This window comes from Cetorhinus maximus, chromosome 15, assembly GCF_964194155.1.
Source record: "Cetorhinus maximus chromosome 15, sCetMax3.hap1.1, whole genome shotgun sequence".
Classification (NCBI taxonomy): Eukaryota; Metazoa; Chordata; class Chondrichthyes; order Lamniformes; family Cetorhinidae; genus Cetorhinus; species Cetorhinus maximus.
In genome coordinates, this window is record NC_135893.1 from 35,688,261 (window position 1) to 35,707,053 (window position 18,793).

The 18,793-nt window shown below is 39.4% G+C and overlaps 1 protein-coding gene across 7 annotated transcripts in view; it reads left to right on the top strand.

Moving 5' to 3' along the window:
• cep104 (centrosomal protein 104) overlaps window positions 1-16,786 on the top strand; it is a 254,609-nt gene extending 237,823 nt beyond the window's left edge. For all 7 annotated transcript variants that reach the window (XR_013578912.1, XR_013578913.1, XM_078558238.1 and 4 more), the window contains 2 exons: window positions 10,321-10,411; window positions 15,201-16,786. Coding sequence is in view for 5 of the 7 variants with exons in the window: in XM_078558238.1 (XP_078414364.1) it covers window positions 10,321-10,411; window positions 15,201-15,337 (228 nt within the window). In the remaining 2 variants the exon portion in view is untranslated. The remainder of the gene's footprint in view (window positions 1-10,320; window positions 10,412-15,200) is intronic.
• The last annotated feature ends 2,007 nt before the right edge of the window (window positions 16,787-18,793 follow it).

The window sequence follows — 18,793 nt, forward strand, 5'->3', positions numbered from 1 at the left end:
AAGTTGGAAATCAGTTTTCCATGCCACTATATGATGTACTCTTAGGGCTTTCTTAAGAATTGTGGTATCCAAAAGAAAAAGGTTTCTCTTTTGGATTTTAGAAATATAACATTCTTCCCTCTGATGTATATTGTGTGACAAAACAGCTTTTTTAAAATGTGGGTGACAAGTACAGAAGGCACCTTATTTTTTATTAAATTTTTAGGACCCATGTCTGCTCAACAATTAATTTCTTCAGTGAAGATAGTCAGTATGAGCTTTTTTCACTCCAGAACAACAAAACTTAAAAATCGCCCCTCAATTTATTTTGCAGCAAGGATACTGAAATTGCAGCGGAATTAGAATAAACACATTTTAAAGAGAATTCCAGCTAATAGTTTCTTTTAAGTGTTCGGAAAAAAATACTTGTTTGATATGTTTATGACATCGCATATTGTCACTGATCTTGTATGTTGTGCTATAAAGAAGGTTCTGCCTCCTGCGTTGCTGTATAAAAATAGTGTTAAAATACTATATAAGTATTCAAATACATGCTTTGTAAAAGTGAACAAACCAACAACCCCCTTATAGTTCTTTAACTGGCAGGCGTAGCTTTAAAATCATATGGCTAACGCTACCCTCAGAGACAAACTTCATCAACATATTGACAGCGCACACCTGCACACTAGTTCGAGTTCAAAGATAGACTTTTTTCCCATTCTGCACAGTGTACCCATTTAGATTTTCCTGAGGAATTTTGGCACTCAGACTCAGCCAACAACAAAGCAGTATTCTTATGAATCATTGGAGCATGTAGGTAGGTGATCATTAGCACAAGTTCAACCCATGTTAGCAAAACCATAATGGTGAAAAATTATTCCTGGGCCTAATTAACCTTATACTGAGAAGGCTACAAATGGACAGTTCTGCTCCATAAGAGGATTGGACCAAATATAGTTCACATTTATTTTTCATTTTTTATTTTGGCTGGGTGTCCAGCTTCTAGAACAATCAAAGACTGTACACTGGTAGCAATGAGACCTACTTTTACAACAAGTGCCACATTTTCAATTGTGGAAACTGTCACAGAGATGTGCCTGCTCTATAATGATTTTTCTACTACTTTTCCATTTTGTTCAAAACAATTAATGCTGCTTTGATTTATCACTTGCTTTTTATGGGATGGCTAATATTGCTGATTTCAAGACCCATCAGCTCCTTTTTCAGTTTGTCTACAATCTTTCATTTTCTGTCAGAGGAGACTTGACAAGCAAATTTCAGCCAATGCTGTTGTGTAACCTACCAGGTGAGGCTCAGGGTGTTGGACGTGATTTTCAGTAGCTTTCTTTATGGGAACTTGTTGCATCAGGAAATGTAGCGTAGTCTGGTGTCCCAGCATTTCATGGTTGCATTCAGTGCACTATTAACTAAGTGCCGTACTGCTTGATTGATTGCTTGGTGCATTCATAAGTATGAGATATCCTATTACGCATTAGTACCTTCGAAATAGTTGATTATATAAGCTTTTAGTGGATCGTACACTTTATGCTTTGAAAGCATTCGTTCAGTGGACTGTTATTGGAGGAATATTGCCACGCTGAATCAGACATGAAGAGAATGTTACCCGTTAACTACTAGTTGAAATCATAGTATTTTATGTGCTTCTACTGGAACTTAGAAAGTTTCTTTCAATGCAATGATGTTGCACAGATCGCCCTGCTCTGGTATACAGGAGAAAATAATCAGACCACTCCTGCCGTGTAACATGGATTTCTGTTCTGATTTCTAATTCCCATGTTCCTCATATTCTCCTTTCCCCTGAATGTATCAATTTGTGCTGGGGCCCAGTTCTACAGGAACACTACAGTACAACAGTGACTACCCTTCAAAAAAAAAAGTTCATCATTGGCTGTAAAGTGCTTCGTGGTGTCTGGTAGGCATTAAAAGCGCTATATAAATGCAAGGCTTTTCTTTCTTTACTCCTGTCATCCTTTCCTCTTATCTATGCTTCATTCCTTCCCTCCCTCCTGTGCCCATGCTTTTAAGCTAATTTTTGAGTTCTTGCTGTGCGTTAGTTGTTTTCTATAATTACATCCCTTATTATTACTACCTGCACCATTGTATTAGCCTTTTAATACTGGTCCTAACTAATCCTGTAGGCTGTGATTACATCAACCTGTAACTACCCATTTTACTCCTCCTTGTTTTGTAATCCATTGAATTGATTTTTAATAAATATTTCACAGGGTGTGGGCATCGATGGCAACAATATATTGTGACATAGCATGTGCGGAATTTAAGAAATGACTTACGGTAAGCGTCGCGTGCTTGAAAGAATAGGGCACTTTGGACCTGTGGTTTCCAAAACTTTCTACCATTGTGGTTTTCTCTGTTTTATACTTGGATCTATTGACAGAAATTGATTGCTATGATTAATCAAATCCATAATCATTGTATGCACAAAGATAGATAGTGAATTAGATGGACGTTGGTCTTTCCTCACCAAGCTACTCCTACATTCCTAAGGAGAAGCAGCAGAAGAACTGACTTCAGTTTTCAATCATAAGTAAAATAATACCGATAAAGCACCCGGTTATAGCAAGGAACTACAAAGAATCGGATTACTTTTGACGTGCAGTGACTGGTTATGTATATGCAACACTTGACACACACAGTGGAGTTCAGCTTTACTGATCACCAATTACACTGATGATTCAGTTAATTGGATCAAATCTTACATTCCACAGCTCCACAGTGTTTTTGCTCTTTCGTTATAATTGGCATGCATCCAGTTGTTGAAATCTGATTAGAAGTGATTTTCTTCAATTGAAGCTCACAGGAAAGCTGCTTAGATTAGTGCCAGTTAGAGCAGGGTTGGTAGGTAGTACAGGCATCCAATTTGTGTGTATTTTTTCCCTTCCTGGCATGTTTTGCTGAAAGATCCTTGCTAAATTACAATGTTCTGCACTTCCTTTGTGGATATTTTGCTCAGACTATCCTAATGATTAGTCAAAGAGTTTTAACATTAAAAACTTATAAAATTCCACCCATCCTCACTGTCAAGCCTGATAATGAATTACTGGCTGATCAGAGACTTCAGAAAAATGCAGACGTGCTAGTAAAGATTCAGAAGTTTGAGATCAATTGGAGCCACACAAACTTTCAAAAAACATAACTTTCACTGTTTTTACTGCAAAATGATTTAAGGCATCAATTCTGTTACCACTGACTGCACTGAGCGTTAATGGGCATGTTATCCTACTGGATGGATTACACATGATTGTTATTGCCCAGGGTGCAGTCTCGCAGACATGTGCTTTAAACTGTATTCATAGATGTGAGTTTAAAATTCATAATTATCAAGCAATTGGTGAAAGCAGCAATGGATTATAACATTCAGCAACAGGAAGGATACTCAAAAGATTTTTGTTGGTGAATACTTGACATGCTGAAATTTTCAGCGAACGCATGACAGACTGAAATGAAAGCAGAAATCCAGAATAGTTTAAACAATGATGAGACGAGGGAAACAAAGAGATCACAGTTGTTGTGCCAACATGACGAGAAATGGAGCAGTGAGTGCCCTGGACCATGGCTTGGAAATGGGGAAGAGCCAATTCTCGACGCTGACTGGATCTCAGTTCTTTAGAGGAAACTAACAAATAGGAAAAAATTATGTGCTTTCTCTGCATTGCCATCTTTAGACACTTTTAATATTTTTGTCTCACATCTAATGTAAACATGTAACTATTGTTTGCAGCCCTATACTCCATAAATAAACTCTGTATTGATCAAATAATTTCTACTTGATGCAGTTATCAATTGGAATAGTTGGCACTTCAGTTCCCTTTTAAATTAGGCCACACTCTTACCTCAGGTAAGCTTATTTGAGGATACCTGCTCTGTGTCCCATTCTGACATCTCAGGCCAGGCAGATTGCATGGGCTAGAGATGAGGAGGGAACTGAGGGGCTGGTTTGAGGTCAGGAAACCCAGAACTGGATTCCTCAGGTCCTGCTGAATTTAATGAGCATGGGAACTCGAATAGCATTCTTCGTCTCCCTTTTCTGAGCACAACCAGACAGATTGAGAGGCTGGCTAGTTGTTGGGCAGGTAGGCCTGCAGCACCATTCAGAAGTCAGGGAGAAGAGGAAGGGAAAAATCAGAAACCCACAGCAGTAAATGTCTGAATCAGAGTGTTTATCCAAAGCAAGTAGGGGTAGCTGCCTGTTCAGTTCACTGCCCTATTGCCTCCAACAACAGAGTTCACACAGTTGAACACACAAGTTCCAAGCATGCTTCAGGCACACTTAAGCTTCCAACAAAACTAGCTTGTTCTAACATTTTTCATACGAAGGAACTGCTTACTACATTATCTAAATAGTCTGATATATTGTTCTGTTCTAATTTTTCAATTGATCAACACATTTTGTCATAGGCTTTCACATCAATGGCACAAATTTTCCTTTATTGCAAAACAAGGAGGCCCAAGGCACCTCATTGTTGTCTTGAAATAGCTACCATAGTGTATAGGAATTGTCTACTCATCATCCAACTTCTATATCTATTTAGATTGTGACTTTTATTAGGGGACAGTATCAAATTGAAAGAAAAAACATACAATGTGGCAAAGATTAATGGTAAGCCAGAGGATTGGGAAAGTATTAAAAACCAACAAAAGATGACCAGAAAAAATCGAACTAGAAAATAAACTTTGAGGGTAAACTAGCGAGTAATATAAACGCAGACAGTAAGAGTTTCTTTAAATATATAAAAAGGAAGAGAGAAGCCAAAGTGAACGTAGGACCCTTAGAGAATGAGGCTGGGGAAATAATAATGGGGAACCAGGAAATGGCAGAGGAGTTGAATAAATACTTTGTTTCAGTCTTCACGGTAGAAGATACGAATAGCATACCAAAAATACTAAATAATCAAGGGACAAAAGTGGGGGAGGAAATAATTACAATAACTATCACTAGAGAAAGTACTAGGGAAACTAATGGGGCTAAAGGCCGATAAGTCCCCTAGACCTGATGGGTTGCATCTTAGGATATTAAAGGAAGTAGCTACAAAGATAGTGGATGCACTGGTAGTAATCTTTCAAGAATCCTTAGATTCTGGAAAAGTCCCAGAGGATTGGAGAATAGCCAATGTAACACCCTTATTCATAAAGGGAGGGAGACAAAAAACAGGTAACTATAGGCCAGTTAGCTTAACATCTGTCACTGGGAAAATGTTGGAGTCTATTATAAAGGATGTAATAGCAGAACATTTGGAAATACAGGCCAGGATTTTCCCCTCGGCGATTTAGGGGTGGGGCCCGGTCGCCGAGGGGAAAATGACGTCGGGAGGAATCCGCGTCGTCATCCCGGTCCATTTAAATTTTTAGGAAGGCGGGCGGACAGCTGATTTCGCTGTCCGCCCGCCGACCTGTCAATGGCCAATTGAGGCCATTGACAAGGCTATTTAAAGTAATTAAAGACCTGCCCGTCCAAGCTTAAGGCTGGCAGGCAGGCCAGGAGCCCCAGCGGGCTCCAGATTATTGATGAAACTTCATCCACTGGTGAGATGAAGTTTCATGTCCGTATTGTAAAAAAATTAATAAAGTTTATGTAGTCTTTATTAACATGTCCCATCTCGTGTGACATGTTAATAATTTTTTAATGTTTCTATTTTTAATGTTTTTGACACTGTCAGTATTCTCCCTGAGACAGGACTTTGCGTCAGGGAAAAGTGCGCTGTTTCGCGCACATGCGCGAACGAGTGCACTTTGACAGATGAGGATTCCCTCTCTCCTCTTCCCCCCCCCACCCCGCCACACACCAAGCCGGTGGGGCCCGCCCACTATCCAAGGGCAAGATTCTGCCCACATAATCTGATCAAGCAGAGTCAGCATGGCTTCTTGAAGGGGAAATCATGCCTAACAAATTTATTAGAATTCTTTGAGGAGGTAACAAGCGGGATAAAGGGGAACGAGTAGACGTAATATATGTGGATTTTCAAAAGGCGTTCGATAAGGTACCACACATAAGGCTACTTAATAAGTGCCCATGGTGTTGGGGGTAGTAAATTAGCATGGATAGAGGATTGGCTAATTAATAGAAGACAGAGTTGGGTTAAGGGGGGCATTTTCAGGATGGCAACCTGTAATTAGTGGAGTGCCACAGGGATCAGTGCTGGGGCCTCAATTATTTACAATGTATATTAATGACTTAGATGAGGGAAGTGAATGTACTATCGCCAAGCTTGCGGATGACACATAAATAGGTGGGAAGGCAAGTGGTGAGGATGACACAAGGAGTCTGCAGAGGTTAAGATAGTGGGCAAAAAACTTGGCAGATGAAATATAATGTGGGAAAATGTGAGGTTATGCACTTTGGCAGAAGAATAGAGGAGCTGAATATTATTTAAATGGAGAAATACTGCAGAAGGCTGCAGCACAGAGGGATTTGGGAGTCCTTGTGCATGAGTCCCAAAAAGCTAATATACAAGTTCAACAAGTAATAGGGAAGGCAGATGGAATGTTGGCCTTTAATTCAAAGGGAATGGAGTATAAAAATAGGGAAGTCTTGCTGAAACTGTACAAGACACTAGTTAGACCACACCTCGAATACTGTGAAGCATTTTGGCCCCCTTATCTAAGGAAAGATGTACTAGCATTGGAGGCAGCCCAGGGAAGGTTCACTAGGTTGATCCTGGGTATGAAAGGATTTTCTTATGAGAGGTTGAGTAGGTTGGGCCTGTATACATTGGAATTTAGAAGAATGAGAGGTAACCTTATTGAAACAAATGAGATTCTTAGGGGGCTTGACAGGGTAGATGCTAGGAGGTTGTTTCCCCCTAATCTCAGTAATGAGGAGGAGGTTCTTCACTAAGGGTGGTCAATCTGTGGAATTCTTTACCGTAGTGGGCTGAAGAGGCTGGATCATTAAGTATATTCAAGGCTGAGATAGACAGATTTTTAATCAGTAAGGGAATCAAGGGTTATGGGGACAGGCAGGAAAGTGGAGTTGAGGATTATCAGATCAGCATGATTTCATTGAATGGTGGAGCAGACTCGATGGGCCAAATGGCCTACTTCTGCTCCTACGTCTTATGACCTTATGATGAAAAATTTAAATACTCCATATGATTAAAAACTTTCATGTAAATATTGAGTTCAGCAGTCAGATGTAGGAAGGGTGCCAATGCTAGAGCTCAGTAGCAAGTGGCTGGAAATGAAATGTGCCAGATGATCTCTTCCATTGGGGAGGTCGGGCATAATGGGTGTCCAGACTACTTTCCAATGTGAACTAATATGAAAATATCTCCAGTGTACCCTTACATATAATGGCTGAGGCACTGAGTACTTTGTATCCGTTTTCCCAATGTCACATCAAAGGAAGAATGGTTAGAAAAATTGGATAGGATAAAATAGATTAAAAAGAGGTGCTCAAAGCAGAAATGTCACCCATTCCAGATGGAATGTTTCCTAGGTTGCTGAGGGAAGTAAGGATGGCTTTGTCCACATCTTTGTCTTCCCTGGATATGGGCGTGGTTCCATATGGGATGGAGGGTTACAAATGCCTATTGAAGAAAGAGGGATAAACCTAGTAACCACAGGCCTGTGGGCCCAACGTCAGTGTTGGGGAAATGTCTCGATACCATAATCCAGGACAAAATTAATTGTCACTTGGAAAAACATGGGTGAATCAGTGACAGTCAGTACGGATCTGTTAATGCAAATTGTGTCTCACAAACGCGATTGAGTTCTTCAGTGAAGGATCGTAGAAGGTTGATGAAGGTAGTGCAGCGGATGTTCTGCATTGGACTTTCAAAAGGTATTTGATAAACTACCACATAATAGACTCCTTAGCAAAATTGAAACCAGTGGGATTAAATGGGTAACATGGATACAAAATTGGCTAAGGGGTAGTGAATAACTGTTGTTTTCAGATTGGAGAGAAGTATACAGTGCTATCCCCAGGGATTGGTATTGGGACCATTGGAGTTGAGTATGAAGGGCATAATCTCCAAGTTTGAGAAAGACTCAAAATTTGGACATGTAGTAAACAACAACGGACTTTGGGAGGACATAGACTGGTGAAATGGGCAGACACATTGCAGCTGAAGTTTAGCATGCACAAGTGCAAAGTGACATATTTTGGAAGGAAGAATAAGGGGAGGTCACATAAACATAAACTAAATGGTACCATTTTAAAAGGGGCACAGGAACATAGAGACCTAGGGCTTTGCATACATTTTAAGGTGCAAGGGCAAGTTGATAAGACTGTTGTTTTAAAAAAAAGAATATAGGATCCTGAATTTTATCAGTAGAGGGACAGGAGTATAAAAGCAAGTAGGTTGGTTAAACATTTTTAAATCACTAGTTAGGCCTCAGCTGGAGTATTGTGTCCAATTTTGGGTTCCAGACTTCGGGAAGACTGTCAAGGCCTTGGAGAGGGTGCAGAGATTTATTAGAATGATGGGATGAGGGGTTTAAGCCTGAACTTACAGCGGATAGTTAAGAGTGGAAATTCAACCAAATAGTTTCTTGATGTGTGCCTTAATTCTAGTGAACAGTTGCTACTTCTTGTTTGGCTTTGTCTCTAGTTTCCAGATTCATTGTCTTTTCCAATTTCAAATTGAGCACACACATCTCTTCCATTGCCAAAATTCCGAAGAAGCTTTTGGATATTTTTTGGCCTCTTGATAGTTCCCAGTTCTTTATGCAGTCCTCTAGGGAAAATTAGAGCTAATTATTTAAGGGTGATCTCAGAAACGCTTTTTCATACAAGGGTGAAACCTCAAACCCTCTCCCCAAAAAGCTGGTGAGACTAGGGGCTGGAATTTCCAAACTCCACCCGCCGCAAATCAATGGACATCTGGTTGGGCCTCACACATGGCGGGTCCCGCTTGCGATGGGACCGGAAAATCCCGGCCTAGAAGTCAATTGAAATGTCACAATTGAGATTGATAGATTTTTGTTTGGCTAAGGTATTTACGGGTTGGCATCCAAGGTGGGATAACGTTCAGTTAGTTCATAACTGATCTGTATGGCAGAACAGTCTCTTGGGACTGACTGGCTCTATCATGTTCCTGTTCATAAATGCTGCCCTCATATTATGGGTAGTTTTTCCCACACTTTTTTAACAGTTCTGGACAGCTCTTCAATCTCTGCTGGAGGTCATCTTGATTTTCTATTTTATTGATATTGCTTTAGTCATTATCATTGTTGATTATTTCTTAGCTGCCAGTATAAGCTGGGATTTTCCTGCCCCAACACTGTTGGGCATCGTCGCAGGCAGGATGATGCCCATCAGTGTTGGGGCTGGAACATCCCACCTATACTGTCCTACAAGTTCCTTCCTCCCTACAGCCTCAATATATTGAAAACATGGTTTATTATATTGTTTTCTACTTCAACTCAATTTTTTCCCCCCAGGATTGTTGATTGTTGAACTGCTGAAGTCCCTCAGGCTATCTTTCTGAGCTTGGTATCACGCAGGTAGACTTGCTAATTTGCCATGTCTACATTTTAATCTTATTAGTATCCTTCACCTTGATTATCAATTCACAAAATAGGTCTGATAATATAAACTCTGTTTTATAAGGATATTGTAGGTTATTGGTTAAACAATATAGAACAGTTTTACATCACCTTGGCTCTTGCTCTCCAATGTTGTACCTGATGGTGTTTAATATTGCTGGTATTTACATTTTGGTTGCATGGATATGTTTTTAAAAAATCAGTTGCACAAGTTGCAACACTTGAATGAACAAATGTTTCATATTTTTATGAAGCCAAGAAAAATGGAAGAAGTTATGACAAAGATCAGTTACAGTTATTACTAGAAAGTCAAGTCCAAAACCTTGTGGAAATTGCAATAGTGATACCTACCTACACTGTATGTATCAGTATTTACCACATAGAAAAAAAAAGGCCAAACTGTGACTAAATAGTGAAAATAACAAGAGTTTTGACTATTTTTGATTCAAGAGATTTGGAATTGTTTTCCTGAAAAGTGTTTATAATAGTCAAATTTATTGTCATGTAGAAAGCTTTAAATATACATATGAATATTTCACAGTGTAACAATTTGAAGACAAAAATATACAGATTAAGATACTGTGTTGCTGGTTTAAGTCTCCACTCCATTAAAGATGTCGCGTCCCGAATAAAGACATGGCTTTGTACATTGAAAGGAAAAATGAGGCGATCTGGCAGACATGCTGACCTACTCGCCCTGTGTGGTTTGCGCCGTTTTCAGCAGAGGCCCGTCTGCAGCTCTGCTCCACAAGGAGCTGCTTACTGGACAGATCGTAACTAACAGAGACCTTCTTGTTCTTCCAACCTTCCTAGGCCTGGAAAGTGCATCTCATGGGAAGAGACGGCTGTAAAATGAACCCCCGCAGGACACAGACATTACAGAGGGCTCAGCAACTCCAACAAGGTAAAATATTTTGTATAAATCAGAACCACCTTAAGAGCAAGTTTTTAACCATTTCATCAATTTGAAACACATGCATTGGAGCAAAACGTGCATGCTTGCTAAAATCAAAAGAAATTGTGTAATAACCTGGGAATTTTCTGGTATTGCTGAAGAAGGGCAACCTGATTAAAGTGTCTGCTGCAAAAGGTCAAACGTAACTATCAGTTTTACAACTGCAAATACAGTAACATAGTGATAACAGACTTTTTTATTCATTCATGACATTTGGGTGTTTCTGGGTAGGCCAGCATTTATTGTCCAACCCTAATTGCCCTTGAGAAGGTTGTTGTGAGCCACTTTCTAAAACCACTGCAGTCCATGTGGTGTAGGTACACGCACAGTGCTGTTAGGAAGACAATTCCAGGATTTTGACCCCGTGACAATGAAGGAACAGCGATATAGTTCCAAGTCAGGATGGTGTGTGACTTAGAGGGAAACTTGAAGGTGGTGGTGCTCCCATGCATCTGCTGCCCTTGTCCTTCTAGGTGGTAGAGATCGTGGTTTTGGAAGGTGCTGTCGAAAGAGTCTTGGTGAGTTGCTGCAGTGCATCTTGTAGATAATACACACTGCTGCCACTGTGCATCGGTTGTGGAGGGAGTGGATGTTTAAGGTGGGGAATGGGGTGCCAATCAAGTGGGCTGGTTTGTCCTGGATAGTGTTGAGCTTCTCGAGTGTTGTTGAAGTTGCACTCATCCAGGCAAGCAGAGAATATTCCATCACACTCCTGACTTGTGCCTTGTAGATGGTGGACAGGTTTTGAGAAATCAGGAGTTGAGTTACTTGTCGCAGAATTCCCAGCCTCTGACCTGCTCTTGTAGTCACAGTATTTATATGGCTTGTACAGTTCAGTTTCTGGTCAATAGGCTGTTGATAGTGGGGGATTCAGTGATGGTAATGCCACTGAATGTCATGGGGAGATGGTTGGAATCTCTCTTGTTGGAGATGGTCATTGCCTGGCACTTGCATGGCATGAACATTACTAGCCACTTATCAGTCCATGACTGAATGTTGCCCAGGTCTTGCTGCAAATGGACACGGACTGTTTTAGTATCTGTGGAGTCGTGAATACTGCTGAACATTGTGCAATTATCAGCGAACATCCCCACTTCTGACCTTATGGTAGAGGGAAGGTCATTGATGAAGCAGCTGATGATGGTTGGCCCTAGGTGATTACCCTGAGGAACTCCTGCAGTGATGTCCTGGGACTGAGATGATTGACCTCCAATAACCACAACCATCTTCCTTTGTGCTTGGTAAGACTCCAAACAGCGAAGAGCTTTCCCCCCAATTCCCATTGACTCCAGTTTTGCTAGGGCTCCTTGATGCCACACTCAGTCAAATGCTGCCTTGAGTCAAGGGTAGCCACTCTCACCTCACCTCTTGAGTCCACTGGCCTTTATAAACTCCATAGATGAGAGTTCAGTTTGAATCAGACATCACATGGAACTGTTTACTATAACAAAGCTGCTAACCCCTTTATCCCTGCTGTCTTCAATCTGACAAAGTACAATGCAGACAATATGCATCTCTGGATTTCTTTGAAAATAGCTCTGAGAAACGATAACATTGTTCTTTGCACCATTGACAACAATAAGACTCACCTTTGTCTGCAAAGAGTGCCAGCAAACATATTGAAAAAACCTCTCTGGATGATAGTAATTAAATTGAATGGTATGGCCTACCTCACTGATCAATTCCAAATACATTGAAAGACCTATTAGATAGGTACCCATCCACAGACAATAGCAGGGATTGATCCACACGTTAGACAGTATGAGTTGTGTATTTGAAGTCATTAGAAATAGCTAGCGGTAATTAATTTTAACTACATGTGTGACAACCAACATGAAAGAATCGAATAAATAACATCAGTAAAAATGTTTCATTTTTGTCACATGCAATTCCGTGTAATGCTCTATATGGCCCCCAAGATGCAACCACTGGTTTGCTGGAGCACACCAAACTTGCCAATCATTGGCATTTGCTTAGTGATAGAGCACAGAAAACAGAAAAACTATCAAAGTTAACTTAGCTTACTTCATCACCCTAATAACCTAGAGGAATTGGAGTTGCACTGCATAATCTACCTTTGCAGCAGCCTTGAGTTACATTTGTTTGCTTTTTCCAAGATTTTTCTTTTATGTTTACTTTTCCTCATAGCTTTTTTTTAGCCATGTTACGTCCTTAGTATCTATGTCGTTTCTGAGGCCTAATTTAGCATCCAGGTTAAAATTTGTCAGTTTAGCTTGGTAGCAATTTGATATTTCCCCCCATTGAAATCCCATTCTAAAAATGTTAGCTTTAGCAAAATTCACTGATGTTGCCCAAGTTTAATGTGGTTCTCATCTATCCATTAGTCTTCCCAAATCACGTAAATTACTGGAAAATTATTTTAGGAGAAAGGATGTCCCACTTTGATCATTTGTGCACAAACCTTGTCCTTTAGCACACTTACAGATCACAAGATGAAAGTGAATTTTCCTTGTTTTTGCCTTGGCCAATGGAGACAGCATCTGTCATTTTGTAAATAAGTGAGATTTCGTATCAGATGCATTGATGAAAGTGACTCTGGTAAGGGAAAATCAGAAGAGGAATAACCTTAAAAGTTTGTGTATGCCTAGTTATCCAACCTGAGAACAAAACCTTGAAAGTATCAAGAATGAGTAGATTCAGGAGAGGGGTTTTGCTACTTGAGTACATGCTAATCACACTTAGCCAGCTCTGATATCAACAGTTCCCCCTGGTGATAGAACAGCAAGCTTGGCTTTGGTCAGAGATTGCTAAACACACCAATATTACTATACAAATGTTTTCTCTTGTTATTTCCCAATATTCTTGCCATTCTGATATGCTGTTTCCATCTATTCTGCGTAGCATTCATCTCATGTTTGTGGCCATGCTTAAATCATTTTAGTTTATCCACCCTGTAACTAAATCCCCTGTGCCTCTTGAAATGATGGGCAATGGCCAATTTCTTCTGCATATTTTTGTTAATATCTCCTCACTTTTGGTCACAAGTCATCCATCCATATTTTTGAAACAGAAAGTTACTTTCATTACTACAACAAAGCATTGGGTAGATCATAGTGAAGTGCATTCAAGTGCATCCATTCCATTTGCTCTAATGGTGGCATCTTTCCATTTTTAAAAACATTCATTGGCAACGTTGTGATCTTTGAATGGTTGGGAAGTCTGAACTGTCTATTGCAATGCAGTTTTCATAGGAACGCTTAGTGCACCTAGGAAGCCCTTGATAAATTAATTTATTGCAGACACAAGTGACATCAGTCTACATTTACCCTACATAAATCTAATAAAATTAAGCTAGTCACTTCATCAGATAGACGATGGCCGTTCTGACTGATCAGGGTGGCTTTGTAATCATTTTTTTGTAAATATTGTAAGTCATCAAATTGCTAAGATTATTTAAACCTTAGTATTCATGTACCAACCCCTGCTCTTCTATAGATATTTTTTATTTTAATCTTTGTTCCACAAAACAGTGAAAGACAAAGGGCAGCAGAAGTGAGCCCTCAAAATCTTTATATAATGTTAATGCAGCTGGCAGAAGAAATAGTCTCATTCCAGTGATATATTCAGAGAATTACTGAATGTGGGAGTTGTATTGAGGGTCATTGAATACAAATTTATTAAAGGGGCTGAAGGATATCCGTGGAAGTCCAAACGTGAGCTTGATGGGGAATTTTGTATGGCTGTGCTTTGGTGTGGTGCCTTGCTAAGTGGAAGTACAGATTGGATTTTGGGATGATTCTGCGAGTCAGTGTCAACAAGAAGGCAGTATTGCTAGTTCTACCACTTCTATCTTCCAGTTGTGCTCTTTGGGAATATTGCATTATACTTTCCTTAAATGTACTTTGGAGAAAAAACTAAATTGTGGTTATCCGCCACGTGAATGAAACTGTGCAGTGTGAAGTGATTTTTCACTCATTCGATTTCCAAATAATCTATAAAGAAATGTGCTTTAATCTACCCCTTACCAAGTTCGGATTGCTTCATTATCACTAATTGTTATACATAGTCAATAGCGAAGTGATGCTCAAATGTGAATGCTGTACTATTAGCACCAAATGCTCAGGTTCACTGTAAAAGATGCCTTTAACTAAGTGGAAATTTTAATTTAATAGACACCTGTTATTCTATCAACACAACCTTATTTGATTATTCATTAATCAGATCACTTGTATAAAACCTATTGAACAGATGTCCTTGGTTAACTTGTGGTCATGCTTGTGGTTTGATGACATGAATGAGCTGGCCTGCTACATAAGGTTTATCTGTGTGTGCATAAGGCAATGGCAAATTATAAATGATATATATGTGAGATTTGCGTTTAGCTTACCTCAGCGAAGTTGCATGCTAAGTATTTACAAATTGCTTACATCCAGCTAGAGCACAGAATTATAATGAAATAAAGTTGGTACGATTTATAGCCGAGGATATATGCTTGTTTCCTGACACTTTCTTTAAAGCGCATCAAACTTAAATGCACATGATAATTAATTTTCCCCTCACATTATTTCTGTTCACATTAACAACCAGAACAAAGTACACCTTCACTCTTGGTTTGTTCCTGCCGGGTTGCTTTAACCTGCCAGGTTGCTCATTCCGCTCAGTTTAGGCCTCTGCTGAAAGTAACACTCATTTTTTCTAATCACTGTTCATACCATTGCAACAGTATGACAAAGGTCTTTAATAAAGGCAATTAAATGTCTATTTTCTTTCTAAACAGCAAAGTCTGGAACTGTGGCTACATCTAGGTTGGGTCCGACAGGGGTTAAAGGACGTTCCCCAACCTCTGGCAGCAAAATTCCTGCTCCAAGAGCTGGGTTAAACAAAACAACAAACATAACTCCAAATCGACGATGAACTTGCACCATCCAAAGGTCAAAATATGGCAGCAAACCTAATGTAACCTCTGCACCATGAACACCGAACAATCAGATTGCAATGTCAGTTATGAATGCACACAGGACTGAGAAATCACTGACAGGCAAAAGGCTGTTTGCATGCTTCTGACTTATTGGAGCCATTTTGATACCTGTGAAACATCCATCCCATCCAGGCTAGACTCCAGCTTAATTTCTTAAATAATTCCATTGGTACTAAGAAAGTTGTTTAATGAAATGATTAAAAGAAAGCAGGACTGTAAAATACAAGTTCAGTAGTTATCTCATAGCCCATTCATCTATTGTGTTGCAGAAAATTCCAATTTACTGAAATCCATTTTTTTCCCATTTGCTTTCCTTTCATGCAACAGCTTTGGAAGAGAATTTGATCTCACTGTTTTGGACTGATCAATTACAGCAGTCCTGCTTAGAATATATTGTTAATGATTATACAGAATCATTCATTTTAAACTGCCCACATAAAAAAACAATTTTATTTGCAGCAGAGTGCCACATGGTTTGTATGAGATGCTGCAATATGAAAATTGGACTTAAGCATTCTTTTATCTCTGAACTTTTGTCCAAATACTTGAGTAACTTGTAACCCATTAGGGAATTGAGCTCATCATGACCAGATAAATCATTCACTGTCAGAGTCAGACTGAAAGCTAGGACTGTTGTTCACTGCAGAAAATTATCCCTGAAGTAAGTGGTTGTAGCAAACTAGTTATATGCAATAAATCTGTGGCAAATATTTCTGTGAATCTGACAGTGGAACTTAATTTGAGATAGATTGAGAAATGCTAGGCACCTGGAACTCCCACTGCAGCTCTTTCATGCATCTGTAGCCTACAAGTCTGATTGCTGCTTCTATGTGAATAGAATCATTTAGAGTGGAGTGAGACAACTTAGCTTTGCTCCTGTAAACACTTAGCAAGGAAAATATTGATGGTAAAACGCATTAGGGAAACCCATGAAGTAACATTAAAGAGCAGTGTTTTTTGTTTTTATGTTAAATAACTGCTTAGACAAAACACATAGCAAAGCATTGGTTGGGAAGGACCAACAGAACCCACCTGATTTTTCCATCTAAATTGTACAGTGATTATTAAACACCACCAAACCCAATGTGGGAATATCTACCAAAAGTCTAGAACCTCAACATTGCAGAAAATCAGCTGCAATGCTCATTCACTTGTTGAAAATTATTCCAGAATCCCAACCATTACTTCTTGATTTGTTGGGAGCAATATTGCCCAAACAAAAAAAAAAAATCATGCGTTTAAATGTTCATGACATAGCTTAGTAACTGTAGAAGATTATGGGTGGTGTTGTGTTTTTAACACATCCAAAAATAAATTGCAGTTCTTTCTCTGCTCATATTTGTTGGAAACCACAAAATCCCAGATTAAATATGGTACTGATGATGCTTTTATGTGATTTTTGCATAGGAAACTTAAAAATCAAATTAAATGCTTATATAGATATCTATTGCATTAAACAAAGATTTTTTTAATTACTATTTTATTCACAAACTGTTGCCAAATGTTCTGAGCTGTTTGACACTGGACTATGCAAAATTCCGGTTTGTAATATTGTGGGGAAGAATGCAAACAATGAGAATATGATTGAAGTGAAATAGAGTGTATGTCATTTAACTTAGTCTCCAGCTTGGCAAAGGTCTACACAGAGAAGCTGCCCCAGCAGGTGGGCCTTGGCGCTTGTGCCACTTCTCTCACACTGGAGGAAAGGGGTAGTATCAGGTAGCAAACACACAGAGAATGGAAAATGGGAAATAATCCTCTTTTCCTTTACTGCCACCGTGCACCCCCCCCACCTCCCAAAAGTGGACCACAGGATCTTTGAAGCTGAAAACTATCTGGCTAATCTTCAGACCGTAGTCAGAAGGCCCTAAAAACATCTCTGCTCTAGGCCATCCAGGTGTACAGCAGTGGTTGGCTTTCCTCACCCAAATTTTGGGCTCAGGCATCCACCAAGGGGAGGCCAGCAACAGGGGAACACTGGACCTACGCTGAAGACTTCAATCCAGGCTTGACCAGGTCAATCTATATATCAATCTATCTGACCAGGTCAATCAGGCACTTGGATGCCATCTGCAGGCCACACTGAAGATAGGGGAAGGATTCAGTCCTGGGATGTTAAAAAAAATTAGGAGGACAGCATCCATATTAGCAAAGTAATGTGGCTAAGTGCTAGAAGTATAGTGAAAATTTTCAAAACTTGCAACTCACCAACCCAAAAATTATATGAATCCTGAGAACCACCAAAAGTAATAAATACATGGGCAGCTTCGACAGGTGAACTGTATGTAAATATTTCTTCTACATTTTAAATTAGCAAGTCAAAACTGTTTGTTTTGGTCACAAAATCTATTGTGGTCAAAGCTGTGCTAAGTGAAAATAGAAAGGATTTTGCAGCTCCATTGCCTAGATCACAGTGTCTCACCGTTCCCCATAAACCTGGCTTAACTAATTTAGAAACAAGTAAAATTACAAGGCCAACCATTAAAATATCTTCGTTGCAAAAGGCCTTGGGTAATCCAGATTAACTTTATTTTAAATCCATGGTTCAGAGTATTTGACAAAGCTGTTTGAGTGAACTAATTGTAGGGTTTAGGGTTTTTCATAATGTATATGATCACAAGCACATTACCAATTGAAAAGAGATTGACCATAATTTGTTCTTCCAAGTGTATTTAGTTTAAAAATCAGATTTTTCATATTTTTTTAGTGATTATTTTGTACATATCCTTGTCAAATGTGCAGTTTCATATTTATTGTAATCTTTCCTGAAATACAGATTATTCCTCCTTTAATCACCAAGTTTAGATTTTGTTAAGGCAGTTTCTGTGAGGAATATATTTTGTATTCTCAAGTACATTATACATAGCTGTCTGCGCTGGGAGGAATAGGATAATCTTTTTTCATTTCTTTTTCTGTGCCAATTTTCACCCTTCTCTCCACTCTTGAAAGTGTTGACTTTTTGACAGTTGGTCACCATTCTATATCTTGCCCAAATGAGCATTGTTCATGTGCCCACCAGTCTGTCACCAATGTCTGAGTACACACTTTCAGAAATGGTCATTGACTAGTGTTCACAAGCTGTTACCCTGATAGATTTTTCTTCCCTGACCAAGAAGTGGAGGAGCCAATTGTAGAGCCCCTACCCAGCAAGGACCACTGATATCATGGAATTTCAATAATCTGTATGATTTAACTGGTCACTGCATAAAATGGCTGCGCCACTGAGGAGTCCAGTTGTGTTGTCTTGATTATTTTACAAAATTGCACAGAAATTGAGGGAGTGAGCCCATTCCCAGACCTGTATTGCAATGCCGACACGAAATGGGAACTGCACAAGGCAGCTTGCCCTCTTTTTATTTTCACTCCCCTCTCATTTTCTAAATTAAAATGAA